General features: G+C 34.4%; 1 protein-coding gene across 6 annotated transcripts in view; it reads right to left on the bottom strand.

The window, feature by feature from the left end:
* Positions 1–21814, bottom strand: part of Vps13D (vacuolar protein sorting 13D) — a 571041-nt gene that overhangs the window by 161716 nt on the left and 387511 nt on the right. For all 6 annotated transcript variants that reach the window (XM_081740126.1, XM_081740128.1, XM_081740131.1 and 3 more), the window contains exons 50-52: positions 19356–19535; positions 12296–12511; positions 10946–11170 (exon numbers count right to left, since the gene is read on the bottom strand). In XM_081740126.1, coding sequence (XP_081596252.1) covers positions 10946–11170; positions 12296–12511; positions 19356–19535 — 621 coding nt within the window. The remainder of the gene's footprint in view (positions 1–10945; positions 11171–12295; positions 12512–19355; positions 19536–21814) is intronic.

The raw sequence follows: 21814 nt of genomic DNA on the forward strand, positions 1-21814 counted from the left end.
ATTAGTTAATGTATCGGTTAATAGAGAAAAATATCCGGTAATTATTGACACCGGAAGTTCGTTGTCTCTCTGGCCTAGATTAGCCATTCCTCCTAATACAAAATTAATCCCTTTTAACACTAATTTGAGAGGAATTGAGAATTCTATTATAAATCTACGATACATAGCTTTAATTAAATTTAGATTGGGCTCAACGACATTCTCACATCACTTCAGAATCTTAGAACATGGTGATTTTTTACCTCTATTTGGCGAGGATATTTTAAACCGATTGCAAGCAAAGATCGATTTGCAAAATCATACACTGTCAGTGTATAAAAAACCTAGGCCTCCACAGTACCCAAGGGAGATTAATACTCAGGAAAAACTATCGGCTAGTGCCATGAATGCAATTAGGCAATGCAAATCGGCTGATGTTTTTACAACAAGAAAAGTCACTATACCTGCCAGGACACATTTCTTTTTACCTATTAGTATTAAAAATCAGCAAAAAAACGCAAACATTTTTTCATTTCTCCACTAGACAGGCATGGTCTGCAAACATTGCCTACCAAAATACCTAAAAATAACCTCACTCTATTAATATCGAATCCTACAAACAGGCCGGTAACACTAGCAAAGAACACATCTGTAGCATACGTAGAAGAGAACCTTCAAGAAATAGATTTACAGGGTAATTATCCAGATAGTGGCCATGATGACGAAACCTTTTACAGATCAGAAAAAGAAATTCAGGATTAATTAGAAGAAACAAAATCATTTTTTGATGTTAATTTGTTTGACATAAACCCGAATTTATCAGAAGAAAAAAAGAAAGCCGTACAAGATTTACTTTTTAAATACAGAGATGTTTTTTCCTACACACCAACAGATATTGGATATTTCCGAGGTTATATACATAAAATAAGGATAGACAAAGGAGCATCCTTTCATCAAAGATCTCTTCCGGTTCCATTAGCGGTAAGACCTCAAATTGACTTACAAATTAAGCAACTCTTAGACACTAATATTATCAAGGAAACTAGCGATAGTTCGTTTTCATCACCATTGATCATTGTGAAAAAGCCCGGGACTTCGGAATTCCGGCTAGTTTTGAACCTCTAAGCTTGCAATAAGTTCTCAAATTATTTGAGTACTCCATTTCAAAATACGGAGGATATTCTACACGTTTTAAGAGGAAAAGCCTGTATATCCACCATTGACATAAAATCCTCATATTTCCAGCTATTGTTGCATCCCAAAAGCCAAAAATACATGACTTTTGAGGTCAACCATACTAGAAAGGCCTATAAATTCCAGAGGTGTACCACGGGTCACTCCAGTTCCGCCGCCGGACTCAGTATAGCTGTACGCATGCTTTTAGAGGGCCTACCATCACGTATAACTGCCTTTGCTGATGATTTGGTCATAGGAAGTAAAAATTGGAAACAACAGTTATTGGATTTAGAATTACTTTTTAAAAAATTAAGAAAGCATGATTTTCGTGCCTGTCCAAAGAAAAGCCACTTATTATACACAGAATTGGACGTTTTAGGCTTCACAGTTAGTGGGAAAGAAATCAAGATTTCACCCAAAATCGCTAACAAGATTCGAAATTTTAAGAAACCAACTACTAAAAGAACTCTGAAAAGCTTTTTAGGATTATGCTCTTATTTAAGAGCACATATCAAAAATTTCTCGGAAAAAATAGAACCATTTCAGTGCCTTTTAGATAAGAATTCAAAATTTAAATGGACCTCTCAGTATGACGAATTATTTGAGAAACTTAAGACGAACATCATACACGCGCCATCTTTGTTTCACTTCGATCCCTCATTGGAAATACGCGTGTATACTGACGCTTCCTCTGTCTCCGCGGGAGGCTTATTAACATGCTATAACCATAAAACGAAACAAGAACGTGTTGTTGCCTATGCTAATAGACGTTTTACACCAAGTGAAAGGAAGGCATCCACTTGGCAAAAAGAGCTGTACGCCTTAATTTGTTTTGAGAAAATTTAGATACTTCCTACTAAATAGAAGATTCTAACTATTTATAGACGCCAAATGCTTGACATCTCTCACAACACAGGCGGACAAAGTTGGAAAATTTAGTCGCTACCGAATATTATTAGCAGACTATAATTTCGAAATACAACATATTAAAAGTCAATTACACCCAGCGGACATCTTTAGTCGTTTAGAGGATAAACAAGAAATTAAACAGGAAGAAAAACAAGAAATTGACAACTTCTCGGACACAGAAGATGCTAAAGTATTTGCATCCCATTCTTTAGACACTACTCTCCAAATTGAACAACCTATAATCCTACCAAATTTAGCAGAAGAACAAAGAAAAGATCCTTCATTCTCTGACATTATTACTGTTCTGGAAAATAAGGAACCTAATAAGTTGTCTATTCTTCGGGCCGCAAAATATTTTTCTCTAAGAGATGGGATATTATACAGAACACAGAAGCATCCCGAATTAGGACTGCTACATTTACTTTGTGTGCCGAAATCTTTACTAAGTGGTTTGATGCCTTACACAATAACCCCATGGCACCACACTTTGGATATACCAAAACATATCATTCGGCGCTTAGCAAATACTACTTTCCGAATATGAAAGCGTACATTGCCAACAGAATTAAAACATGCATTTTATGCCAGAAACTCAAGAAATTACCAGTTAAACCAGCGGGTCAATTACTCCATCACCCACCTAAGCCGATCGCAACAGATTGGCAATATGATTCTATTGGAAAAATAACAGTGGGAAATGGACAATTTAAACACATATTAGTGGCCATAGAAATGTCCACAAGATATTGTGTGACCAAGGTTGTGGACAACATAACAGCGGAAGAAATTGAACAATTTCTTATATATGACATCATACTCAAATTTGGACCTTTCTCTTATTTATATCTTTATAGACATCCAGTACATAGCGCTAAGAGGCTGCAAAATTTGGCAAAATGCTTAACTTTGAATTTAAATTTTGCCCCGCATACGACCATAAAAACCTAGGCATAGTGGGAACATTCCACAAGACAATACAGAATGCACTTAAATTTTTCGTGCAAGAAAACCAAAATCTTTGGCCGAAGCTGATACCATATATTACATTCGCAATTAATACATTCGTACAAGCCGGAACTAAATATTCAGCTTTTTTCCTCATGTATGGATATGAACCTAAGACCATCTCTGATATTGCGTTAGCGTCAACTCCAACATTATGTGTCAACAAGGAACATTTGAATAAAATACGCGAGAGTGTACAGAATAACTTGATCGCTAGCTATAATAAGCAGAAAAAGTATTTCGACAGCAGACACCGACAAACTCAATTTGAAAAGGGACAAAAAGTACTGGTCTACTTTCCTAATCGGCAAATAGGAGTGTCGGAGAGCTTCTCAGCCTCCTACGTGGGACCCGTTTAAATCCTGGATAGACTGAATCCTAACCTTTATAAGATAGAATTTCCAAATTCTTTTCGGCAGAAAATACAAGAAATCTCAATAGACCGAATTTTATGAAGATAGAGAAGACATAGAACAAGAATAAATAACTTCTTTTTATTTTCTACACGAGCGAAAAAAAATACAGTACTCACCACTAGGAAGAAGGAAATACAGAGACGCGACTTCAGCAGATAAAAACACTCTTCATAACGATGCAAACATTCATTTCCTCTTAACTTTACAAAAAGCTGATTCATTTATTTTACGGCTGAATGAAAGAATGCTGAGATTTCCATTTCCGCATTTAAAAGGCAAATGATCTTTACAAGGACAACTAACCTATATATTACAATTCCTTGATATATTTTCTTTTTCCACTATGAACTACATATTGTCACCGACATTATGCAACATAAATATACAATAGGACGTTCCAAAAGTTATGACCACACTTACATTATACAGGGTGATCAGGAAATCAAGACCATCATTATCATAATCATTGGCATTTAAAATTGGATTATTTTATTGAAATACATATCTTTAGTGCATATATTTTAGAAACTTTTGCACCCTATACAGAGTGACCAAGAAATCATGCCGTTCGAATTACGAACTTTCCAATATGAATTATCTTTATATCTCAGTGTTAATAGTAGCTTTTTTAATACTTCTAACTCTTATTATTTTATATATATTATATCTTCATCTTCGCTCGTTACCAAACAAATCTAGAACGATCCGTACAGAAATATCATCTCCTATTCCATTGGAAACATTTAACACCAATAATACAACTAAGGAGCAACCGCTAAGACAGACTCCAACTTCACTTACTATAAGTGAATTAGTATATATTTATTGACGCCAAGCCAAAAACAGCCCTATCTCGAGGGAAATGAAGTATCATGTACCATGTACGGATCCTGCCTGTATATAGGGACCACCTGTTTAGTGCTCTATTTCCCTACCACGTTACTGCTCCGAAAAGTGATTTTCACTTATTTCAGTGCCACAAGTGTTTAGTGCTTAGTAATTTTTTTACGTGTGATTCCTCAGTGTTGCCAACTATCACATAAACTAAAATAACCCTTTGGCTTATTTTTAAACAAGCCAGGGGGGTGTAATATCCCATGTGAAGTTGTTTACAAACAAATCCACGTATCAAGTGTTTATAAACACCACCTCGTGCTTCATCAAGAGGAACTTCCACCAGGGGGACCTGCAATCACCTACAGACGACGTTTAGCCCCTCCCACGGAGCAGAAGACGAAATTGAAGCAGCAGCGCCACCGCCACCCAAGGGACGCTATAAATTGGACAGAAGAATCCAGCTCAGTACCAGTTTTCTGGTGACCCTTCTACTGTCTGCTTCGGGACTTTAGGAGTAACCTAACCCCAGGGCCTCTAGTCTGCTACGGGACTACGCCTATCCTTTCTCCTGGCTTTGCCTGCTTCGGGGCTCTGACTGGGAATCCCAACCTCAGCCGCTTTGCCTGCTTCGGGGCTCTGTTGGCCATCTAACCTACCCACTGCTTGCTTCGGAGCTTTGGGCACCTAAAATCCACTTCTCTTTGCATGCTACGGGCCTCTGTTGGAGATCCTGCTGCGACCTTACGGTCAAAGACCACCTATACTCACCCTGATTCTAGAGAAATCAATTTGTATAGTATTTTTGTAAAAATTAATTTTATAGAGGAACTTTTTATAATAAAAGTATTGGTAGTGGGAGTCGATTCCGGACGCTCTTTTTATTAACAGCTCTACCTCTTCCTTATATGAGACAAAACTACACAAAGTTTTACAATATATATATGTATCTTTCAGGATTGCTGTTACAGACGTGTGGAAGTGCATCATTGAAATGGGAAAAAGAATTTATTGTTTGAGCTGAAAGTGTGTGAAGTGATTGTGAACAGTGCCACTGTGTTTCATAACACATATGACACAAATATTGTGAAAGGGAGGGAAATATATCTCTCCCTTTCATAATAAGTTCTGTAACAGCAATCCTGAAACAAAGGAATGAAAATAACATGTATTAATGTAGCCAATATAAATTTAGAAACATCCATACCGACTAATAAGAATAATGACCTGTATTGAGCACTGTTCAAAACATAATATCTATCTAAATAACTCGAAAGGTGGATAATTGTGTAAGTTCAAAGAATACATCAAGAAATAAATGAAGAAGAATATAAATTCCTTTGATGTTGCAGGTACATAGCTACATGCAAATGGTTATCGATCTGAATCCAGATATTCATATGGTCAATATCTTGCAATGTTTGGTTTATGTTGAATTTTGAATCGTATCCCATTGAGTGCCCAAAATGCAACTTTGTGGTGTTTTAGTTCAGATATGAGACTACAATCTGGACAATTTTGAACAAATTCACAGGGACTACAATCTGTGCGAAATTCAAAATTTAAAAATTTATTTCAATTTTTGAAGTATTATTTTTTATTGTACAGTTTTTTTTTTCAATATAGTACAACTTGTAGAGCAATCTTTAAGCTTTTCAATAGTGTTTGTTCCATGTCTTTAGTGCACATATTAACAATTTTATGACAATTTTTGATAATCACTGTAACAGAAAAAATGCCTTTTTTGAAATTTTTGAACACCCTGTATGGGGACACTATCAGGAGGAGAGGGGTAATATTTGAAATTTTTTCATCTCCCACTGTAATAAAGCTCTGTACCCATTTTTACAAAAATCTGAGATCGTGAGGTCAGATTTTTGTCATTTCATTGGTTGATTTCACATGGAATGTCCCATATATATATTGTAGCACGAGTTCTCATTTTTCCCACAGAAGAGTAAGGTAACTGTTCGAGAAATATGCACCCTTCTGAAGAAGTTCGAATTCACAGAAGTGCCTTAAATCATTCACAAAATCGGCCTTACGTGATTTTCACTTATCTCGAAAACTAGCCAAATGGTTTTGTTGTATTCAAAAAGATATTTACGCAGGAAACATTTTCCCAAGTTCAATCTACATGACTGTTAACAAATTAAAACGCTATCTCGCACCTTTGACTCGTACATTTACGTCATTCATAGAAATAGTTTGTCCTTTCTCCCAACTGATTTTTTCCGAATCTCGTATTTGAGTATAATGCTATGCCAATCACTTAATATATTTTCAACGCTAGGAAATCAAAATCATAAAAAGTATTGTATCAATTGCTGGCTTGGCTTGCAGATCATTCACAAGTTAAATTCTCTTCTTTGTGTTTTACGAAGACATATCATATTAATGAGTTTATATTAAGTACCGTATTTCTGAAAATAGGTTTCATACAGAGTATCCAAATAATAAACTCGAATCGTTTAAAATACAAAGCCCTTAGCATATGAGACAAAGAAGAAACTCTTAAAACTAAATAGTATTATTTAAAACTGCCAACAAATACATTATAGAATATTATAAAATCATATGTCAAGAACAAATTTTCTTTACATGGTTAAGGCGAAAATTGAAACCATAAGTACAGTAAGGCAAGAACTAATTAAATCTGCTACAAATCTACACAAGTTCATTACACTGAGTCATAAATGAAAAGCTCTAGTTGCTGCTAGCTATCATATTACTCTCAACATATAATCTAAGATAAAAATTCAATGCACTTATATTTTACGTACACGGCACATTGTAGAATGCCACACTATATAATAAGAAATACCAGCATAATTTAAACCTCATAAAGATACTCATCTACCATTTCCGGAACTTACCCGCTTTGGACAAATTAATACCATTCCAATGATTATTTCATCTTGTCTGACATATTTCTTGTGAGAACAAAACATAGAAGAAAGAAAGGGGAAAGAAAAAGAAAAATATTCTGTCATACGCACAGCATTTACGCAACTGTTAGGTAATTCAAAAGTAAATGTTGCATTAAAAAATAATAAATTTATTTTATTACTATTACTTCTGCACCTCCCTTAACTGCCTTCTACTTTACAGGCCTATTCTCTCTGTGAGTTACTTCCCTTTTCAGTATGTTCTTTCTCTTGAGATAATTGTTGTCGAAACTCATCTTGTGTAAGGAGGTAGTTCTTTGTCACGAGATATCATACTTCACACAACGTTATTATTATTAATCAGAACAAGTAATTAGGCTTTTCCTATTTTCGTATCTTTCTTTCTTATACCCATGTTTAATCAAAATATAAAGAAATACCTACTCTGAATTTGAATGAAAATTGACACTGTGAGGAAACTGCGTTTCAAAGTACAGTATTATTTGTTAATCCTTTTCTGCCTGACTCTGTCATTGTTATATACAATCTATATATTAAAATACTAGATTTATGTGTTTGTGGTCAAGAAAAGTTTATATATTTGTTGTCAATTCTTTAAGACAATGAGGCCTCGGAAACCACAAGCTCTAGAAACGTGCTCTTTTCACTGGTCTTTCTTAAATTCTGTGTAGACCTGCCAGTTTTCATTCAATTTTCAATGATTGTGCCGTTATTGTTCTATTCAACATTTTAGCGCCCATTTTGAGCCTATGAGATTAATATTGTAGCTAGGGCAAAGATAAGGTTATCTTTGTTAGCAACCAGCAGAAGAGTTACGTACAGAGGGTTGACGGACATTACGAGCGCTTTGCTTAAATCTTAATTTGCAAAACCTACTGCATGCTGGCAACTTCAAAGGCTTCAAGAGCCGCAATGAGACGTACTTGGACGGATATGGATTTATGAGAAAAAAATTATATTTCCATTTGATATCATGTCACTTCTACAAATTTGCAACAAACTCACCCCGCATCTATACGTTAAATCCTATGTTTGTATGTTTGTCTATAGCAATTCACTACTTTATGAGTCGTTCTGTCCTTCACTTGTGTGTAAGGAGGTATGAACAATGGAAAGGAGATTCATGGTCATAACAGAACGATGCGCTTAATACATAGCGCAGGTTCAGCTAGTTAAGTTTAAAATGTTAACGATAGCATTCTAAAACACTCAGTTACTGAAATATTGAAATCGGTAAATTAATAAACAGTAATAGCTAAATTAGTTATTGCAACAATAATTATTTCAATAATTAAAATTGTTACCACAATACTTTCTAAAGTACACTACAGTTCTATTAATATCCTGTTTAACAGAGGCTCATTTTGTTCAATGTAACAAGGACGTGATTTAGAAGCACATAGATACAATAAAATATATACAAACAAAAAAAACTTACTGACTATTACACGTCTATGTTTGTCTTGCTAAATAGCACGACTATGCAAGAGTAATGAGTATGATAAATTTTATCATCTCATTTACTTCTGAGGAGCAAATAATTATGCTCGAATCTAAGCTTTCTCAACAGTAGATACGCAATTCCAAGTACTATTAGTGCAGCTTTTATTATGGAGTTAAAAAAAATGTAGCTGTATGTGCTAAATATCTACCTGTACGTCATTTTACATAGTCAGTTTTCTCACAGAAAATATTGGGGCACACTGGAAATGCAGAGACGTAACGTGCAAGTTTCCATGACTAGGATTGGACTTGAGTTAACTGAAAGTTCCTTACGTTAACTCAAAGATATTAGTTCATATTGACTGATAGAATGTATGGAATACATACTTTAATACAGCCTTTAATGTAAGCCTATTTGTATTTCTTAATGAAGAATGAATTTTCCAATATTTCGCTTCCATACGAGAATAACCTTAACGAGAATTAATGAGGTCTAATACATGTTGTATATACTTTGACATGTTTATTGTTTTAGTATCAGTGGATATTTCAAATTTGTATACAAAGTAATGTATTTTTAGCCTGAAGAATTTCCCTTTATACATAAATGATAATCGAAACAATTGGCTCCTCGTAAACTGGTGATGTGTGTAGAGTGAACTCCCAAATACTTTACCTATCAAAGCTGTTATTTTTATTTTTCAGGCCTACACAGAAGAATTATTATTTCCTCCATCAATCTTGATGCAATTTTTACTTCTTAAAACCACTAATATCGATTTTCCGACCAGTTCATTGTTGTCAACTTTTTTTTTTTTCAAACTCGTCGTAGTCAGTGATTACGGAGTTAAACATAATTGTACAAAAGATGTACATGGCAATAGATAAAGTACGTGGGAGCGCATTTTACACACATCAATTGCATGGATTATTCTTTACAGTTTACACGAAAAGGAAATACTTGAAGCTAAAAATACGTTACTTTGTATACGAATTTGAAATTGCACTAATACTAAAACAATTAAGCAAGTGAAAATCTCTATATACAACATGTATTGAGCCTCATTAATCCTCGTTAAAGACTACTTGTATATGAAACCGAATTATTGGAAAGTTTGTCTTGCATTAAAGAATACAAATACGTGAGTACTCTACTTATATACCAGGTTCAATTTATATCATCATCAATTGCTAAAAGTTATAGTTATTTTCTATCTTTTTCTGCGAATTGCTATAAAAAAATCCTCTTAATTATCAATTACTGTATTTGAAAGTTTTTGAAGATGATATTTTAGTATTAATATACAAAGAAAGTGTGTACCTAAATTTATATTGCCTAGAAAAGGAGTAATAAATGTTGACTCCTAAGAAGCCAAGAACATCAAAATTACTGAATTATAAACAAGTATGTCCTGTGTTTTCTTGTTTCGAGATTATATACAGGGGCAAAATAATAAAAGTAGTTAATTTTCGCATAGTTTCCATTCTACATATTTTATCTACTCATTTCTATGTACCGGTATTTTCATATTATTAATATCAAAGAACATGTATTGTCCTAATGTTTTCCCCAGAAGCTAAACATAACCCGTTCACAAAGATTGCTAGGTAGGGCCAACAGAAAAGAAGTAGTATGGTTAGTTCTTTCCCTATATGCAAGAAAATAAAAAGCCAGTTTCCATAATTTAACTAATTCTATGGCGTCTAAAGGGTTGAACGCCGCAGAAACAGAAACCAGCATTGGCTCCTATTCTATGACCCCCCAATCCAATTTAGTCCTTTCTGCTGGTCTGGTAGGTATAGCGTCTACCTTTGGTATACGTGGTCTCGGATTTGATTCCCGGTAGGAAAGCACGAAAATTTAATTTCACAATGATTTACTTTCATAATTATCCGTCTTCTTTAGTCTAAAAGGTATAATCGTGAGAAAATAAACTAAAAAAATTCATTTCTATTTTTCTAATCTAGTTAAAACTACTATGACCTACTTATCCCAAGATTTAATTTCTGCATTTTCAGTATGCTAATTTTTTTCCTAGAGGGTCTTACAAGAATGCAGCACATTATGCATTTTCCCCGCATTTTCCATGCGAGATACGCGTAAGAAATCAAGGTTGAAATTAATTCAAATATAAATTTCAAAAATTAATTTAAAATTAAGAGTTCCATTTACAACATTTAATTCGAAAGTGGTGATGAAGCTGAAATTAATTTATGGTTCTGCTTGTTAATTTGTGAGGTTCAGCCCACAAATCTAAATCGTATTTTACTTACCAAAGTAGTAGCAAAGCATTTCTGGGCAAACTGAAGCCGATAACTTGACTTATTGTGCAATTGAAATCTGGGTGATAACGTTACAATGCTCGTAGATCGGTATCTTCCTCTCCCCGGACGCACATTCACACCCACAATATATACATAATCTGGTCGGGAATCTCGCAAAGACACCTGAAGGCGCAATACTTGAACTCCATGTTGAAGACTAATATGTTGACACCACTGAAACAAACACAAGAATTATTATCATTATTAACCGGCTTTACAATAAAATATTTCCCAATCATGTTGAAAAATCCAGTCTGCTATACGTTCTTGCATATTTTGACGAATAAGACTACCCTTATTTTCTTTAACTTCTTAAGTACCAAAAATTCCTGATCTTCTGTTATCTTACAAATTTAATATTTCTCTGATGAATTTGGACTACCAAAATAAGACTATCGTAACGCTAAAATGTCAATTTTACAAGTAAGCCAAATCTGTTTATCTAAAGAAACTTTATTATCTTGTCTGCTTTTGGATATTGTAACGTTGTTTCAAACTTAGATACATAGAAATAACAATTATTATACATTAAAAACAGATGACAATTTGAAAGCTATTTTGCGTTATGACAGTCATTCTAGGGATACGAACTGCTTTATACACTTTATTTATATTTTCACATAGAAGAGTACAATGCAACGTTCTTTTACCACAACAATCAGAAAACTAGCCATTTCTCTATCGGTGTCTGTTCCTACAAGTTCTCTATCGGTGTCTATTCTATCATGCAATATAGAATATTATGTTCAAACCGTAATAATGACAAAATTTTCTTCTAGAAGTGCAGGATAACAATTTGGAAGGTGACATGGTTAGACGCGCATTCTTGATGCTCCCATGAATGATGAAATGAATGGAAAAAAAAATCACTGGAAATTGAGTATTGAAGGCTAAGAACCAGTCTCTGGAATGTATTGAAGCGTTGCGTTTCCACTATATATTACTACCGATAGCTGCTTCAATAAATAAGTAAAGTGTATTATCAATGATTTCGTGGATAAGGCAAATGGAAATATACTCTGTTTCCGCTGCGAACAAAAATGTGAACCCTGTTTTTGAAATATTAGTAAAATACTAAATCTGGTGAAAAAAAGACTATCTTCCATAGAAATTGACTTCAATAAATCTTCAAACTCGTGTGAAGTCAAGGATGGTAGAAGGATTGATAAGACAATCTATTATTAATTTTCATATTGCACAATATCTATGATATTCACTACCTGATATCTGAAGACAGACACACATAGAAAGCAAAGTTAAGCATTTATCAATTTAAAGGCACACTTAATAGAAACTCACTTGCGGAATCCCATCCCGATGCAATTTTCTTCCAATTCTGGCTGTGACGGTTGGACTAGCTTCGTGGTCTGCAAATGAAAATAACAATGGCGCTACCATCCGAGCTACCTCATGTTCTTCAAACTGACCGGCCGCGTCTTGAGCAACACCTTCCTGACGGAACACGAGCGGTAATCCTGTCTTGTTTATTATCCAGTACGGAGCTGACACGAGGAGCTGAAAACATACAGGAAATAACATTCACAAATACAATTGCGAGTAATTCCGAGGCTTCTTGTACTCAGAAGGAAAATTTCTAAAGATATAAAGAGACATAATTTCCACTTAATTCTTTTCTTTACAACAGATAAAAATCAATATAACTCATGAACAGTTTTTCTGTATGTTTCAATGTAATTACAATGACAGCTGTATGCGCTGCTAGTGTCTCTTAGTTATGTATTTAATTAATAAGATTTAAACGTCTTTTTCTTTCATGTTGCATATCATTTATTTAATATGTTATTATTTAATTATTTACAACCATAATAAATATGAGTCATTCTATTTCAAAGTCAACCAATGATGAAAAATTCATGGTCTCAGATTTTGATAACTTTTTGTACATTGAAATACATGTTTGAGAATAATTATTTCCCAAAATAAAACTTTTCCAGCCCTCATAGATAATTAGTAATTAACTAGCATATATTTCCGCTTCGCTGGGTTGAAATAAATAATATAAATGCACATTGATATTGCTAATTTTTGATCACTTTAGTGTATGTCAGCCCTCCTCATCCGCAAGAACTATACATTCAACACTAATATCGGTCAGTTTTGACCATATATATATATATATATATATATATATATATATATATATATATATATATATATATATAGAGAGAGAGAGAGAGAGAGAGAGAGAGAGAAAGTTCCAACTCCCCCATGTTGCGGGCCATGGCATCGGAAGTATCACCGTTCATCTCAGTGACCAACAAAAAAATGTGGATTCAGCATTAATAACGGTCATTTTCTATGATTTTTACATCTCTCTTCCTCCCCTCCCCAAAATTGTGGGTTTAAATTTGAATTTAAACGGGGTCGAAAGTATCACTGTTCATCTAAGGGACCCAGAAAACTAAATTCGACACTGATAGTGGCCATTTTCGATTATATATATATATATATATATATATATATAATCTTTCTCCCCCTCCCCCAAGTGGCGGAGCTGATTTTGTATTTAAACTGGATCGGAAATGTCACTGTTCATCTGAATGATCCCGAAACCTATGGATTAGACACTAATATTGGTCATTTTCGATCATTATTATATATAGGTCTCCCCCCAACTCCGTGCTGCGGCACACGGCATCAGAATCGTCACTGTTAATCTCAGCTATTCCTAAAACTATGGATTCGACACTAATTTAGTCATTTTCGATCATTTTTAAATGTTCATCCCCCTCCCTTACGTTGTACCCTACACCTCCCCAACTATCAGACCCAAACTTGGATTGAAACAGCATCAGAAGTGTCACTGTTTCTCTCATCGACCCCGAAAACTATGGATTCAACACTAATATTGGTCATTTTTCATCATTTTAAAAATTTCTCTCCCCCTCCCCTACGTTGCGTCTTCAAAGTGAACAGCCTAAAGTAATCCCTGCCCATAAACTCATGTATGTCGAAAATTTGATTGAGATCGGTCGGGTGGTTCAAGAGTGATGAAGTCACAAAGACAAGTCATTTTGATTTTGACTTTTTTTTTTTACATATATCTCACCCCTCACCCTCCTCTACGTTGGCTTGTGAAAGTGAAAAGATAAAAAACAAGGCCCAACCCTCATCTATGTTGAAAATTTTTGATTGAGATCGGTTGGGTGGTTCAAGAGTTAGGTTTTATATATTTTTATATATCTGTCCCCTCTCCTCCCCCACCCTTAGGTCTACCGTCAAAGTGATATGGTAAAAACCACCCCAGGTTCGAACTTTACCCATATTGAAATTTTTTTTAAAGATCGGTCGGCTGGTTTAAGCGTGATGAAGTCACAAAGACGGTCACTTCTGTTTTATTCTTTTTACATATATATCTCCACTGTCTCCCCCCTCCCCTAGGGTGCACCGTAAAAGTGAAATAACGAAAACATTTCAGGCCCGAACCTTATCTATGATTAAAGTTTGATCAAGATAGGTCTGGTAGCTCAAGAATTATTAAGTTTCATTTATTTTTATAGATTTATCCACTCCCCTCCCCCTCCCCTAAGTTCTACAGTTAAAGTGATATGATAAAAACCATCCCAGGCCCGAACATGATCCATATTGAAAATCTGATTTAAGATCGGTCACGTGGTTAAAGCATGATGAAGTCACAAAGACAGTCACTTTTATTTTTATTCTTTTTACATATATATCTCTCCCTGTCAATCCCCTAGGTTGTACCGTGAAAGTGAAATGATGAAAACATCCCAGGCCCGAACTTTATCTATGTTGAAAGTTTGATCAAGATAAGTCTGGTGGCTCAAGTCATTAAGTTTCATTTATTTTTATAGATTTATTCCCTCTTCTCCCCAACCCTAAGTTCTACAGTTAAAGTGATATGATAAAAACCCTCTCAGGTCCGAATCTCGTCTATGTTGAAATTTTTTAAAGATCGATTGGGTGGTTTAAGCGTGAAGAAGTCACAAAGATAGTCACTTTTATTTTTACTTTTTTGACATATATTTCCCTCCTCCCCTTCATTGCACTGTAAAAGTGAAATGAAGAAAACATCCCAAGTCCGAACCTTATTTATGTTGAAAGTTTGATCGAGATCGGTCGGGTGGTTCAAAAGTTATTAAATTTATTTATTTTTATAGATTTATCCCCTCCCCTCCCCTAAGTTCTACAATTAAAGTGATATGATAAAAAAACACCTCATATCTGAACCTCATCTATGTTGAAAATTTGGTTAAGATCGGTTGGGTTGTTTAAGCGTGATAAAGTCACAAAGATAGTCACATTTTTTTTTTTTTTTACTTTTTTGACATATATATCTCCCCCCTCCCCTTCATTGCAATGTAAAAGTGAAATGAAGAAAACATCCCAGGCCCGAAAATTATCTATGTTGAAAGGTTGATCGAGATCGGTCAGGTGGTTAAAGAGTTATTACGTTTTATTCATTTTGACATATTTTCCCTCCTCCCCTCCCCCAACGTAAGATCTACTGTGAAAATGAAATGATAAAAAACTTCCCTGGTTTGAACTTCATATATGTTGAAAATATGATTGAGATCGATCGGGTAGTTCAAGAGTTATTAATTCACAAACATAGTCACTTTTATTTTTATATTTATTTTGTATATCTCCCCATCCACCCCCTCCCGACGTTGCTCCGTCAAAATCAAATGATAAAAATTATGCCAGTCCCAAACCTCACCTACATTGAAAATTTGATCAAGATCGGTCGGGTGGTTCAAGAGTTATTAAGTTTTATTTAATTTTCTCTATGTCCCCCTCCCCCCCTTCGTTCTACCGTCAAAGTAAATAGCTAAAAGCACTCCCAGGCCAGAACCGCATCTACGTTGAAAATTTGATCGAGATCTGTCGGGCGGTTCAAGAGATTAAGAGTCACAACATAGTCACTTTCAATTTTATAATATAGATTACGCAATCAGCTTCAAGGTCACAACTCAAAAACAGCTAATTTTGCGTTTTATTTTTGATTTCAATAACCATAAGAGCTATAAAGCTAAAAATTTACATCCGGATGTAATTTTGCCTGTAGATTTCAAATCTGCAATTAAAACTAATGAGTATTGTATATGTGTAGAGTTATAGCAGCATTTATGGTCCCAAGTCCGGGTGCCGGAATGAGATGTGGTGAAAGTTGTACGTGTGTGAAATTTTAGCACAAGGTGAAGAAACACCTAAGTTTCGCGTGAACCAAATTAGGTTTTAGGTATTTGAACCTAAGAGCCAAAATAAAACTTCTCATACGTAGTAAAATATTCAAGAACATTTGTATGCACAAATCAGATTTTGGTCTTACATGAGAGTGGCATTTCTTCGCCACTTCACATGGTAAAAATGTTTGCGATAGTATAGGTGGAATGGCAAAGCGATTAGTTACTCGTGCGAGTTTACAGAGAACGACTGAGAACCAAATATTAAATGAACAGTAGTTTTATAAATGAGCTGTGGACAATATCACATCCATTACATATATATTTTTTTCCGTATGAACTGAAGATGTTCAGATGTTTATCCCTGTGAAAACAATATCTGGAACAAGAAATAATCATGTTTTCCTTCCTGACAGTGAAATAAGTTTAAAAATTGGACTAATTTCCTCTACATCAATGGAACACCTACATAGAGTTTGGGTAGATTAACAACACAAACAGAAGACATCAGAAGTAAAAGTCTTGGATCCAGGAAAATTTGTAGTGTGTGTCTACGACTGCAAATGGTGGATTGGGATGATGCTGGAATATTCTGAGAAATATCAGGACTAAAACACAAAGTTCTTAAACCATGCAGGGCCCGCTTCCACTTTTCAGTCCTGGAACCGACGATATCGTATGGGTGGGTGATCACTTCTTATTGACGCAAAAGATCACATTTCTATCACAGCTAGTGGAAGATCACAGAGTGTGTCACATGAGACTGTTAATAAAATTAACGAGTTATTCAAGAATTTCAGTAAACATTGATACATTATACAACGCTGATGGTTAATAAGGCAACTGTTATTTTTTGTTATAATTGTAGGCTACTGTGTGGAATAGCTGTAATAAAATTTATACAGTATCAAATAGCCTTTATCATTATTTCAGAAGCTCGCTATGAGGCAAAGGACACATTCAAGTTTTTAGGGGGCCTTAGGTTCAAATACCCAAAACCTAATTTGGTTCACACAAAATAAGAGCATTTGTTAACCTTGTGCTAAATTTTCATACGTGTAAAACTTTCACCAGATGCCCATTCTGAACTTGGGTCCATAAATGTTGCTATAACTATATTTATATAATATTCATTAGTTTTGATTGCAGATTTGAAATCTACAGGCAAAATTACATGCGGATGTAAATTTTTAGCTTCATGGTTCTTATGGTTATTGAAATATACAATAAAATGCAAAATCAACCGTTTTTGAGTCGTGATCTTGAGCTAATTGCGTAATTAATTACTAATTATCTATGAGGGATAGAGAAGTTTTATTTTGGGAAATAACTATTCTCAAACATGTCTTTCAATGTACAAAAAAATTAGCAAAATCTGAGACCATGAATTTTTAAAATGCTTTTACTTTGGTTGATTTGAGATAGAATGGCCCATATTGCAACCACCCAGATTCAAAACGTGGCCATTCAGACTAGCGTGATCTTCCAACACCCAATCACAAAGATAACACATACATTTCATTACCACGGTAACTGCGGTGCTTCCAGCCTCACTTACATCCTTAACACTTAAGACTGCCTCCATAAAAAAGAAAAAAATCAATCCTTTCAGAGCTGCATCACGATAAGTAGTATAACTAATATGTATTATAACCAAAACAAAAATTTTAGGAATGATATATTAAAAAACAAATCAAAAGATTGCGATTTTGGCCAATAATTAGTTTTTGGATCAGGAGCCACAAAATTTTTGAACGGACCCAAAATCGAGTTTTTGTATTTTTTTACGGAATAAGCACAATATACTGAGTTAAGTGATAGTTTGGGTTTGGCTACACTATATGTAGTTCTCCAGATAAAAGAAATAAAAGAAATTTTTTGATTGAAACATAACATTTTTTTTGAATCAGGGGCCAAAAAATTTTTTGAACGGCCCCTAAATCGAGTTTTCGTATTTTTAAAGGGATAGGCACATCATACAGAGTTAAATGATAGTTTGGGTTTGGCTATACTATATGAAGTTTTCCAGATATAAGGTTTAAAACAGAATTTTTGTTGCTCAATAATTAGTTTTTGGATCAAAGGGAACAACATTTTTGAATGGCCCCTAAATCGAGTTTTCGTACTTTTTACGGAATAAGCACATCATACTGAGTTAAGTGATAGTGTTGGTTTGGCTACACTATATGTAGTTCTCCAGATAAAGGATTACAAGAAAATTTTTAATTGAAACATAACGAACCTTTTTTGAATCAGGGACCACAAAATTTTTGAACGGCCTATAAATCGAGTTTTCATATATTTTAAGGAATAAGCACATCATACGGGGTTAAGTGATAGTTTGGGTTTGACTAAACTATATGGAGTTCTCCAGATATAAGGTTTAGAACAAATTTTTTTACTGAAATATATTGGATCTTTTGTCCAAAAATGTGTGTGTATTTTCCCTTAAACCGATTCTTCCCCAGGCTGCAGGTATTTATTATACCATCAGCCCAGCTAAATGAAGCTCCAAAAGAAACTGTTGATCGGTGTTCACACACCATGGGAAGCTTGCCCTGAGGAGCATCATTTCTATGTGCCCACATGGTGGACAGCCAGTTGTTCTGGTATAATACAGCAGTAGCCCACGATACGGGCAACACAGCAGTCTAAGTGCCAAATGCACTAATTTTCCAGCTTTCTGCGATACCAAAATCCTACATTCTGTTTCAATCCACATCAATAATCATCGATACTTCTGTGGTGATCAAATTAGACATCTATCTTTCTCAGAACATACAAGCTATCACAATAGTATATTTGATTACTTCTTCCGCGTAAACATTCTCAAAATCCTTCCCCCGAATCTTCCATGTTCTTCAGAAGATAGGAAGAAATCGCCATTCTATGCACGAACGGTACTAGGTTTCAACCATCTATAATACTCATCTCCCTATACTCACTTCTTTTTCCAAATACCTTTAATTTTACTATCATTTATCATAAATATTTTTCGTTTTGTTTTATTCCTCGTTACTTCATTACTTTTATATTTTTAAAGTTTTCTAAGCTATTTATTTTGCATTCTTTTTATTTTTTGTTAAACCTGCACATACATTATAAATATGAATTTCTTTTTGTTTAATAGTCGTTCTTTATCCTATACCCTTACCAATCAACTATACTCATTACTTATTAAAAATTCATACCTTTAATCCATTTCCTTTCTGCACAAGTACTTTTACTTGAAGCACAAGCTGACGTCCTTGCTGGTCACTCAGCCGAACTCGAAGAGCCAAACTATTGCTACCTGGTGGGATGACAACTGAGCCACAGCGAGGGAAGTTCTCTAACCTAATGTTTAGCTCTAAACTGTTATACAAATCCACCTTTAAAAAGGTAACAAATGGGTTAAAAAGACTGCTACGGAATAAATAAATCCCCTTTTCTTGACTCTACCTTCTTTTCCTATGAGAAAAGGGGATTTTTCTTGAGAAAATGAGATGTTAATTTATTTCTGGACAATGTGTGTGTGTGTGAGTGAGTGTGAGAGAAAATGTGTGTATCGTGTATATATATATATATGTGTGTGTGTGTATGTTAATGATTGTGAAATTCATCTGTAATAATAATAAAACTGTTTTAATATTGAGATAGAAGACAATGAAGGCGAGACTCAGGGTGCGTACTATTTCAGACACATAAAATTCCCCGACTTTTCCAGATTTTCCACACCAAAACAGAAAATTTTCCAGACTATATTTTAGTGAAGTTAAGTATCCACTATTCTCTAAACATTTGTAGTTTTATAATACATGTTCTCTAAGTTGTGACAGCTGTTAAAAACACATCAACAACACTTAAGTAAGTACCTATTTATTCCTGGCAAGAACAATATTGTTAAAAATAATGTATTTCTTGATGTTTCCCATCTCCCCTTATAGTCTCCTCTTTCTCTCTGCTCCTTGTTTCAATACAATATATATATATATATATATATATATATATATATATATATATATATATATATATATATATATTTCAAATAAAAAAAGTGTGAATGATAAAACATACATAATAACGCACAAAAATGCGTATAAGGATTTTTCATTTCATACCACGTACTTGTGACGTACATTCAGCTACAGAAACTGGACTATTCAAGTGATTTACTTCTATTAGATTTTTTTTATTCCAGGACATGAAGTAGGGCTAATACATACACGGCAATACACACAGATATATGGATACTAACAAGAATGTCTGCGAGATACAAATACTGACAAACATTGTGGATTTTAGTATTCTAGATTATAAAAGTGTTCTATATTTAGTATTTCTACATAGAATACTAAATACAGGATATTTTTATAATATAGAACACTAAAATCTACATGGGATTTTCAATTATGATCACGTTACTGGATTTTCTCTTAAGATTCTACACGTGCTCATCAACTTCGTTGATTTCTTTTGCTGGCTTCTCAAGGATTTTTCTTCTTTTTCTTCAGTTCTTCCAACTCTGTAGCTGCTCTTTCTTTCTTTCTTTCGCACCTCTTCGTGTAGATTATCCACGAGAAACTACTTATTCAATGAGAAATTGTGTTCAACGGAAGCTTTTGCGTGTGATAACACTAGAATTTTCTTAACGAACGATGAAATATTCTTGCTGGTCGCAATGAGCACTTTCAGGCTCATTGCTAGTTTTTGTATATATCTACATATTTATAAAGTAATTTAATATTCATATTATTTTTTCTGATTCCATTAATAAATATATAATTAGTAGTTAGTACCAGCCCTGGTAAAAACATGGTAAAATATGATAATTCTTATTAATAAATTATATAAATACACATATACATTTGCTGTTTGATCATTTTGTATATTGTTGAATGTATCTATCTATCTATCTATCTATATATATATGTTAATTTGAAATTATCTTTTACAGCTTTAGAGAAAATTAATTCCAATTAGGCTAAAGTTTTGTTTTGGTAGATAGCTAGTTTAGTTTGAAACACTGCTAAGAAGAACGACAGCTTCTCTCGTTGTTGCGGAGTGGGAAGGTTGTAAAAATCATATATAAGAGAGAAGGGAAATAGCTGGGGGATGGCAGATTCTTCATTCTTTTCAAGCAGTTGAGACGGAATTTTCTTTCAGGAAGAGCCTCCGTGCTCCAGAGGTCTCGTTTTTCTTCGCGAAGTCAGTAGCGAGGGTGCAGCCGAGGAGATGGCTGTGGCTTAGGACCAAGTTTTAGATTTGTATTAGAGGAATACGAATCGGAATATTTAAATTCTGGTTGTATGTCCTTGGGGTTTAGACTAAGGATAGGTGCGATCCCCGGATAGGAATTTTGTGTGAAATGTATTTTAGTAGGGATCATTCGATCTATTGTAGGTAACGGCCGTTTTTGGGCGCTGGCTGTTACAGGAATTTTGATTGAATTTTAGGGAAGGCCGTTGCTATGACAACTGGAGCCGAATAAGTTTTTTTTTATATATATATATATATATATATACAGTTAGTTGTGTTTGACTAACTGGATTAGATTATTTTACACAGCTGATTCCTCACGTAAGGGGATGACAGGCTGTGGGATTTGAGATTGTTTTCTATTACCAAGCCTTGAATGAAGGTGCTATATTCCTAGATGAAGGAAATTTCC

The sequence above is a fragment of the Thermobia domestica genome, chromosome 15 (genome assembly GCF_964235325.1).
Source record: "Thermobia domestica chromosome 15, izTheDome1.hap1.1, whole genome shotgun sequence".
NCBI classification, from domain to species: Eukaryota; Metazoa; Arthropoda; class Insecta; order Zygentoma; family Lepismatidae; genus Thermobia; species Thermobia domestica.